The following is a 10212-nucleotide window of genomic DNA, read 5'->3' as shown; positions in this document are numbered from 1 at the left end:
ATTTATTGACAAATCGAATGAAAAATCATATAAAAGGGTATAAGATCATAAATGTGGTTAACAGCGGGGTGGGGAGAGGGAGACGGGATGTGGGTCCAGCACGGAGGAGCAGGAGGAGGTTGGCATACCATCGGAGGGAGGAGGCAGAGAAGCGGAAGCGGAGGAATAAAAGGAAAGAAGGTATCTGCTAGCAATCCCACAGCTCACCTTTCATTTCTCAGCTGTCACCCATTCTCTCCTGGACAGAATGGACAGCTGGAAATGGTTTAAGAGTAAGATCGAAGCAGTTTGTAAGAGCTGGGAGATGGGGACTTGGAGAGCATTCTGAGGGATTCCCTCCCTTGAACCTGTCACCACCACTCTGTTTAAAGCAAACTGAGAGTTGGGAAGCTAAATCCTGGTCACAACTCAGCCACGAACTAGCTGTGTGACTTTGGGCACACGGCTTCCCCCTCTGGGCCTCTTGGTAAAACCAGCAGATTGGACATGACAGTAGGCAATGCCTAGCTCTAGCAGTGCCAAGTGCTTTGGCAACCTGGGCCGGGCCAGGAGACTGGCTCTGCTTTGGAGAAATAGAACGACTCAGAGGCCCCGCCAGAGTGACACGGTGCTGGCCTTCACCTGGAACTACTCTGTTGGTGGAACTGGCAGCCACTCGGAGGGGTCAGTGTTAAGCATACACACCTAGGAGAAATTCACTCTCCCTACAAGATATCTCTGCAGAGTGGCTCGGAGGGAGCTGAGGTTTGCTGTACACATAAGGCAGGTGCTGGGGACAGGTGATCCAACCAAAGCAGCTACACACGGTGCAGAGTCTGGGGGACACACGGCACAGTAGACATGGGAGGAGAGGGCTGTGGGCTTTGGGGTGCGGTTGGGAGCAAGAGCCATGCCAGCATGTCACCATGTGCCAGACCGCTCATTTCAGATGCCCTGCCCCCCCTTGAAACAGAGGCCTGGGCCCCTAGGTCTAGCTGAAGTAGCTTGTCAGATAGAGATGCCACACTTGGCATCGAGATCCTTGATTTCTGTATGTTGACGCCATTGAAGCAGGGAATGGGGACTTGTCTCCATTGGCTGGAGCCAACTGAGGTAGGCTGACTGTCTCCCCTTGCCATTCCCCTGTGACAAGTGGGATGCTCTATGTGGCCGGCCATACTCCTACCCCAGCTCCAAGCCCCGGGCTCAGGACGGCCAGCCCCTCCTTGACAGCTGGGCAGACCTAGCCTGGCCTGAGGAAGGTGGCCATGAGACTGGGAATGGGCTGTAACAACCTCACGGATTTGTGTCAGCTGTGATAACTTGAAGGGCAAAGGGTCCCCAAATGAACAGTTCAGGGGAAGTCCACATTACAGGAGGGAACGTCGTTCTGATTCTGAGGCCCAGAATCACACCAGAAGTAAAACTCTGGGGGGCATGTGTATATACCTGCCCGCGTGTGACAGGATGATAGGAATACGCGGGGAAAGACATTGAGCCTGGCCTACCCTTCCCCCAGGGTGAAATCGCCAGAGGCCCATATCTCACAGCCTTTGACACATTCTCCCAATACCCCAAACTGGGGATGTTTCCATAGGGACACTTGTCCCCAGTTCAAGGCAACTCAGCAAAGCTTTGTGAATTAACTTCTCCACAAAAGGCACAACCGAGGCCCTCAGGGGTTGAGGGAGGCCTAGCAGCAAAAGCCCAGGGCCTTGGAGTGGGGGGCTCTCCCACCGCCCTGGTCATTGCTCCAAGACCTTGAAGGACAGGGGTGTGCCACTCTTGGCAAAGGCCTTCATCAGACTGCTAGGATAGATGCAGCCAAGCTTCTCCGGAGTTGGGAAGCCCCAGACCCTGTAGAGGGACAGGCTCAGGCGATCCCCGATATAGAAGGGGCCCACCCATTTGGCACTGCTGCCGTTCCTGGGGAGGGACAGCAAAAGGACTTGGTCACCCACATTCCACTCCTTCTCCTGACTCTCCCGCTTGAAACGCCTGTTCTCTGCCTTTTCACTAGCCTTGTCAGCCACCCTCCAGTGCAGCTCCAGCAGCTCCCCAATGAGCTGCAGCAGGAAGACATCCATCTTGAGGCCTTCGATATTGGCACTGCTCATCTCCCACCACAGGGGCTTGCCGAGCCTCACTTCGTCCCCTGTCAGGATCTGGACAGGCGTGGCCTGGCTGGAGGAGGCCCTGAAGGCCAGGTGCAGCAAGGGCAGGGAGGCTGCCCACTTCTTGCCATGCAGGAAGATGAACTCCTTGAGGGCCCTCTTGAATTCCCAGTAGGCGTCAGAGCTGGTCAGGCAAGGGAACTGGAGGTCCCGGCTCAGGGAGGCTGCCTGGGCTCCCAGCGCCAGCCCACAGCTCACCAGGACGTGCCGAGCAAACTGGGGGCCCTGGGCGGCCTCCAGCCTCACCGGGACGCCCCACCTGGCAAACACGTGCTGCAGCAGCACCTGGGCCACCGCCGTGTGGGTGTAGGGCTTCAGCGGGAAGGCCTCCACCCACCTGGTGTTGGGGTCGGCCACGATCAGCACATGCTTGTGGCCCTCTTCGCTGATGGTGATGGGGCCCACCACCTCGATCTGCAAGGTGGACCAGGGGGCAGTGGACCTGAGAGGCCACGGGGACTCAATGACCTTCAAGTCACTGCCGGTGAGGTTCCGGGGGATACAGAACAGGCAGCTCCGGCAGTAGTCCCTCACATGCTCCTGCATCCCGGGCCACCACCCCAGCAACCGCAACTTCTTATAGGTCTCCTCGGGCCGCTGGTGGGCGCCCAGGGGCAGGTCATGCACAGAGAAAATCAGGTCCCTCCGGAGTTGCCTCGGGACCACCCAGACCCTGGGCCTCTTATCCCCCTTGAACATGAGCAGGCCACTCTCCTGGTCGAGGCTGAGGGAGTTAAAGACAGAACTGAAGGGGGAAGAGCCGGGCAGTTTCTGTCCGACCCGCAGTTTGGCAATGACCTCAGCCAAGGTGCTGTCACTCTGCTGCAATGCCAGCAAGTCAGGCCTCTTGCCCATGGTGTGCGGGGACACGACAGGGACCGGCACGTCCTTGGGCGGGTCCCACCACTGCCCGCCCCCCTGTGCGCCCTGTTTGGCCAGGGTGTCCACTGTCACGGCAAACAGGGAGCCCCTATAGGAGGTTCGGTAGATAAATGGGAGGGAGGAGAGGCCAGAAGTGAGCGAGATGATGTATGAGAGCAGGCTTGGGTGAGGTAGCGGGGCCCCGTCTGAGGAGAGGAAGCCTCGAGCCCTCCACAGGGGCAGGAGCTCCCAGAGGAGGCTGAAAATCCAGTTGCAGTGCGTGAGGAAAACCACAGGGAGGTGGGACTGGCCGAAGCGCTCCAGGCCACAGGCCACGGCTGCCAGGTGGGCATAGGTTGGTGTGTAAGGGGAGCAAGAGAAGGAAAGGGAGACCGGGGCACTGGTGGGAGACAGGACATAGAGACCAAAGCCGGCACACCACTCGTCCTCACGGTAAAAGCAATAGCCGGACATGTGGATGCAGACGAAAGTGGACAGGTCGGAAAAAGGAGGCAGGACCTGGAAAAAGCGAGGCATCGAGGATGCGGGAGTCAGCAGCCGGTTTTCTCCCAGCAGGCCTTGGAGAAGGGTCAATTCCAGGGCCCTCTTGCCTTTGTCCTGTACCAGGAGGGACCATCGGATCAACCATGCTTTGGAAACCCTGCGGCCCTCCCGTGTCTCGGGGCCCACGGTGGTCCGGGAGGAGTAAGAAAGGTCCAGGACCACCGGGGTGTCTCCAATGCAGCGGGAAAAATGTTTGAGAGCCCAGGCCACAGCATAGGGGCTGTCTCCCCCTGACTGGGGGCCCTCACTCTCCTCGTCGGGGAGGAGAGGTTTTGAGGTATAGGCTATGGGGTGCTTCCTCCCTGAGTGCTCCTGATAGACGACGGCCGTCAGGGCCACCTGGCTCACTGTCACCTCCAGACGGAAGGGCAGCTGGGCATTGGGGGCCGTCAGACAGAGGGCAGACACCAGGGCTCGCTTCAGAGCCAGGAAGGCCTTCTCGTGCTCCCAGTCCCACTGCCAGTCCGGCTTCTGCTTGAGGAGGCTGTGCAGGGGGCCCACAAGAGCTTCGTAGTCGGGGATGACATCACGATGGGAGTCCATGAACCCCACGAAGAAGGACAGGGCAGTGAAGTTGCTAGGGATGGTCAGCTGAGCCAGCTGGGCCAGGACCTGCTGGCAGGGCGCCTTCCCGTCCCAGGGGATGCCCAGGTAAGGAGAGGCTGGCGCAGGCAGGAGATCGATGTCTAGGGCCCCATCAGGGGGGTCGTGGAGGCTGAGGCACCGGAGGATTTCCTCAGAAAGGGAAGAGCACTCAGCCCTGAACACTGAGGCCAGGGAGGAGTCTGGGGCATCTTCTTCAGGCAGCTCCTGCACCCCCTGCCCCTCCCTCTGCTCCTCGTCCTGCCCCTCCTCCTTCTCCTCCTGGACGTCCTCTATATTCAGCAGATTCTCGGGAGGCGCAAGGTCGACACCGTCGCTAGGCTCAGAGGTGCTGGCCGAGCTGGGAGGAAGGGTCTTCCACACTTTCAGGAAGTTGCCCACATCAGTGTCCAGCCTACACCAGAAGAGCAGAGCAGAGGCGCTAAAGGGCCTCGTGGAGGACGGAGGGGCCCCGCAGCGGAAAACCACATCTGCAGAGCCTTGCCTCGTGGCCAAGTGTCCCTGAGGCCGGGCCAAGTACCAGCCAGGGACACGGCAGAGCCTCTGTCAGGACCCCGCCCACCGGCACCCCCTCCACCTCCAGAGTGGGCTGGGCCTCCATGTCAGAGATCCAGCTGCCCCCTGAAGCCTCATCCAACCAAATCCTCACTAACCAAGCAACATTTTCAACCAGATCTAAGCCAATGACTTGGTAAGAGTGAGGTGACTGGCACTTCCAACCGGCCCCAAGGACGAGCAAGCCAGGGGAAGATCAAGAGAGGTAACGGGGCCTGATGAGGGATTGGGAGGGGACAGCAGACAAACGCAGGGAGATGAAACTGAGCAAGCTGGCCCTGGGAACAATGCCTGTCCATAAGGTCCTGACCAGAGCTCCCCGTGGGGCCCCGACAACTGGGAGGTGGGCAGTAAGGTAGCTCAGAGGGAGCGGATACCAGAGCATCTGAGTTACTGCAAACCTGGCCCAGGATGATGGTCATGTATGTCTAACCCCAGCTGTGAGAATCAAAGACAATACATAGGGGGGGAAATCCATCAGAATGGACTCTAGCACAGCTAGCCTCGTTCACCAGGAAACAAGAATGAGGCTGTCCACGGCAGCACCAGTGCGATAGCATAACATGAAAAATGTCAAATGAGCCTCAAGGAAAGATTCGCTACATCTGCTGGGTACTTGTGGAATGGAATGCCACACAACCATTAAAATGAACCACATGAATTCACGTGGCATGGATCTGGGAAAAAAACAATAAGATGTTGAGTACAAACGCCAGCTGTGGCAGGGTGCGTGGAGTATGAAAGCACGTGTGCAAAACTGGAAAACTGAAAAACCACACTACTGTTGGTTTATGGAGGCATCAATGCGGGGGAAGTGTGAAGACCTGAAAAATCGAACTACTCTGCTCATCGTTAAGCACTAGACAAACGTTGGCCAGCACTGAGGCGTTTCTGGTTGGTCCCGGGGTGGGGGAGGTAGGGGCTGGGAGGCAGCAGAGGCCCAGCCCATTACCTGTTTGGCTTCTTCAGAAACTCGTCCAGGGTGGGACCATCACGGCCCAGGGGGTCATCTGGCACCATGAAGAGATTCCCCGCAAAGGTGAAGGGTAGCAGGCTGGACCCGGGAGAGAGCAGACGCTGTCATAGGGGAGGCCTTGACCCACCCATGACCCCACTGCCCTCCCGGGTGTCCGTACAGGAGTTGAGACCCCCATCTCCTCTCGCAGGCAGGCGCTGGTGGGCACAGCTCCAAGGCCCCTCTCCCGGGCCCAGCACCCACTGCCAGGGGCTGCCTGACATCCCCAGGCAAGGAATGGCTCCAGCCCTGGGGATCACCTCACCGATCTTTGACCATCAGTTTCTTGGAATTATTCATCAGGATATGGAGCTGCTCGTTGGTAACGATGATGCCATCTGTCTCCTCTGCCAGCTTCACCATGAACCTGCAGGGAGAGGGGCTGCTGCTCACCACCCGGAAACCCTCCCTTGCCAGGCCTTCGGGGAAAATGAACTCGCAGTGTCACGTGGAGGTGTGCTGACCAAAGAGGCTGCTGCCCCGGCAGTCAGGGAGCCAGGGCTCGGGAGGCCATGCCCTTGTCTATGCGGCCATCCGGGGTCACCACTAGCCCCTGGGAGGGGGAGGTTGGATGCACACCCCCAACCGTACAGGGGTCTGTACACACAAGCACAGACCCCTACTGAAGAGACACACATTCACAGACACATGCACAGACACGCACACGGGAGCCCGCACACTCGCCCGCATTCACACATGCGATTTTTACCGCTACCATTTCCACATAGACAAAATGGACAAAAAATACCTACCCTGTATGGCTGTGAGGATTAAACTAAGTGGGACAGGACACTGAAGTGCCTGCCTCAGTGCCTCCCACACAGCATGCACACAAATATTCCATTATTCCTCTTCACCAGTGCACAACATTCCCATACGTGCCAAGACAGACATACATACGTCTCTAGGTACGTATACACGCTACATATATACACCTGTATGTATGTATGTATATACATATAACCATATATAAAAACACATACCTGAATAAACAAATCCACTTTTCCAAGGATCACCTCTCCTTGAAAGAGGGCTGTGACCAGGAAAGAAAGCAAAGGCCACCTACTTCTCGGCATTCCCCGGAAGCGGCCATTCTGGTGGCCACAAGCATGCTATTCCACAAGCGCCCAGCAGAGGGGCCTCTGCGGAAAAGCCACCTTCCCTCAAAGCCAGCCCCGAAATTGGAGGCACTTCAAGACCTTACCAAAGGGCCTAGCCCTTGAAGGAGGGATGCCTGGGCTATCATGCCCAGCCCTTCCCACGCTGGGTAGAGGCCAGGTCTTGGGAAAAGTGGGGAGAAGCTGAACTTCTCAGTGCCCAGCACAGGAGGTGCCTAAGAGTAGCCAAGACCTGCGTGTGCCCGGCATTGGCTCCAGCCTAGGACCAGTGACCAGGACAGGACAGTCCCTACCCCCACAGAGGCAGCATCACAACCCTCCCCCGCACCACCCCCCCCACCCCACCCACCCCCGCCCAGTGCATACTGGTCCTGCAGCCACGCTGGGGACTAGGTGATTAGGACTGACAAGTAGGGAGGCCCTAGGGCTTTAGCGAGGAGACAGGGCCAGTCAAACTCCATTTTCAGAGTCCAGCCAGGGCTCCAAGCACATACAGTCACACACATGCCTCCTCCAGGTGCCAGGGCTGGAGGGAGGAAAAGACTGAGGCAGTTCCTTGAGACATGAACTTTAGCCCAAACTGGAGCCCTGAATAAGTCACTTGGGGAACCAGCTCACTGGAAACACGGGAAGTCCCCTGGGCTAGTCCTACCCAAAGTGGTGGGTCTCAGCTGGTAGGTCACAGAAGAAAGCCTGTTGACTAAGGGAATGCAGCTGCAGAGTCCCAAAATCCGACTCACCCTTGGCCTTGGGTAGAGCCAATCTTGGAGCCCTCACCTCATGGTGTCCCTCCCTCTGCCTCCAGAGGGCCCCACGCCCCAGGCCATCCTCTCAAACGTGCCTCTCATGCCCTGGAAATGCCGGCCTCCATCTCCCCAGAGCAGGGGAGGCAGGACCCCACCTGACACAACTGCCCAGCCCCTCCCCGCCCCCCCCATCCCACCCCCTGAGCCCTACAGAAGGCAGGCCTGGGACTGGCACACCTGTAATCGTAGGTGGTGATCTTCTTGCCGTTCTCAAGCTGGGAGGGGGTGATTGAAAGCATCTTGAGGGAGTGCAGCTTTGTCAGGAAGTGGCTCTCTGGAAGCGAAAGGCAGAAGACAGAGATGCTCAGAGGACAGGCCACCAGGCAGAGGCCACGGTTGGGACAGAGAGGCAGTGGGCAGCTCACCTCTCACCCTCCGGTTCTTCTTCAGCTGCCAGGTGGGTACGAACACAGTGACCTCTCGGTGGCCCCGGTTCCAGAAATACTGCACCGCCATGGCAATGCCACGGCAGGAGAAGAAGTGCTGGAGGCCATGCCTGGGAGGGTGGGGGTGGGGGCAGGAGGTGAACAAGTTCCTCCTGAGGAACATGGACCTGTCCCTCCGCCCTCCCTCAGAGCCAGGCAATGCCACGCACCCGCATCCGCGCCAGCAATGCCCTTGTCCCTTTCTTCCATCATCGAACATTCTGGAAAGACCCACTCTGTGAGTGTGTGTGCGCATGCTTGGGTAGAGGGGTACGTTGCGCACCTGTGTGTGTGTGTGCGCGTGCGTGCACATGCGTGCCCGTGCGCATGCACATGAATAGGGCCCTCCAGGGCAAGAGGAAAAAGAAGGCAACCTCTACACCCAAAGAACTCAATTCAGGGCTAGAAGCAAACGAGCAGCCATTGCCACTAAGTGTCTGCTGGGAGCACATTCAGCACAGTAACTCCCATCCTCTGTGGGGAAAGACCACAGGTCTCCCACACAACTGGGCAAACACATGTACAGCAGTAAGCGAGGAGCAGGCAGGACGGTCTCTAAGGGTTGGTTAGCGGAGGCAGGAAAGGCCACATAAAGGACACCTGGGCTGGGCCGTCAGGCTCTGGCTCAACACTGACTGCTGGCCTGGGGTTGACAAACACCGTACCATGTGGGGCAGGCCACAGTGGGAGCACAGGCCTTGGCAGGGGACAGATGGGAAGCCAAGGGCAGCCAGGCCCCTTACTAGGCTCTGGAATCTGGGGCAAGATTCGTCACTTCTTTGGGCCTGGCTCTGCTTCCGTCAAAGAGGAAGAAGAGAAATCTCCCTTCACGGGGCCGTCTTAACCATTCCGTGCACACTGCTGTTTCCCCATTTGAACCCTGTGGCCCCACCCACAGAGGTCAAGAGGGGATGCCACACTCTGTCCCCCTGGGCCACCCTATGCCGGTGGGTACTCACACCATGGCCACACTGCTCCCATCGATGACCACTCGCCGCAGGCCCTGGTTCCCGGGTTCCCCCGACAGGTTCAGCTCAAAAGGTGTGTTCAGGGCCTCGTGGTATCTCTGGAAGCTGGTCACCGTGCTGTTTGCTTGCGGGTGACGAGGTGGCTGCCTTGGGGCCCCCTCCCGTGCCCCCAGGAGCCCCTCCGTCTGAGCTTGGTGCTTACGACTGGGAGCCGAGGTGCTGCCGGACTGGGGGCCCTGCCTTTCGGCCTCCCCCTGGCCCTTTGGGAAAGAGGCATCACCCTTTGATGAAGACTGGCCCTCGCTCGGGAGTTTGGCCGCACCCGGGGCTGGCCCCGGATCTGTGAGTGTCTTCTGAGCCGCAGGAGTTTTGGGAGCTCTGGAGGCTTTGGGGCCAGCAGACCCTGTTTTGGCTAGAGGCCCAGTTTGGGCTTTGGGAGCTTTGGGCCCTGCAGGTGACGATTTCGCTGAAGGCGTTTTCTGAGTCGTGGGAGCTTTTGGATTTGCAGGTGCCCCTGGAGCTGCTGATGCTGGCGGAGCCACGGCTGTCTTCTGAGCCGAGGGCACCCCTGGAGCTGCTGGCTTCGTGGGGGCCAAAGGCACTTCGAGAGCTGCAGGTTCCGCGGGGTCTGCCAGCGTCGTCTGGGCTGTAGGCACTTTGGGGACTGCAGGCAGCCCTTGATCCACAGGTGGGGTTTGAGCTGTGGCCACTGCTGCAGCCATGGGCACTTCAAGAGTTTCAGGCACTGTTTGAGCATCAGGTACTGATGGCGCAGTCGGCCCCCCTTGAGCCACGGGCCCCTCCTGAGCTGTAGACACTCCTTGCCCTGGCAGCAGCGCCGGAAAGGGCCCCTCTTCTGGCCCCTTACTGTCCCACTGCCCGCTTCCTTGATTCCCTGGCTCGCTTCCAGTTTGCAGTGGCGGTACAGAGGTCAAGGGTGGCCCTATCTGGGGAAGTCCGGGGCTAGTCTTGTCCTTTACACCTGAGCCCCCTGAGACCACCAATAAACTCATGACTTTCGGGGGGGTCTCCAGCCTCGGGCAGTTCTGTAGGGCTGCCTCTCCTCCTGGTCCCGCATCTGGTCTGCACTCAGGGCTTTCCATGCTCGGCAAAGGAACCAGCTCCTTCTGCTTCCACTCGAGAT

At 58.6% G+C, this 10212-nt stretch overlaps 1 protein-coding gene across 1 annotated transcript; it reads right to left on the bottom strand.

The window, feature by feature from the left end:
* NYNRIN (NYN domain and retroviral integrase containing) lies at positions 1-9857 on the bottom strand. Its single transcript, XM_080808640.1, has 6 exons — positions 9060-9857; positions 8041-8171; positions 7853-7949; positions 6017-6118; positions 5689-5790; positions 1-4575 (listed from the first exon to the last, which is right to left on the bottom strand). Exons 1-6 carry the CDS (start codon positions 9788-9790, stop codon positions 1725-1727), a joined length of 4014 nt encoding a protein of 1337 aa, XP_080664766.1. The 5' UTR covers positions 9791-9857; the 3' UTR covers positions 1-1724.
* Positions 9858-10212: the final 355 nt, after the last annotated feature.

The sequence above is a fragment of the Martes martes genome (genome assembly GCF_963455335.1).
Source record: "Martes martes genome assembly, chromosome: 7".
NCBI lineage: Eukaryota > Metazoa > Chordata > Mammalia > Carnivora > Mustelidae > Martes > Martes martes.
The sequence above is the reverse complement of the archived record's forward strand: the minus strand, read 5'-3'. Positions and strand labels throughout refer to the sequence as shown.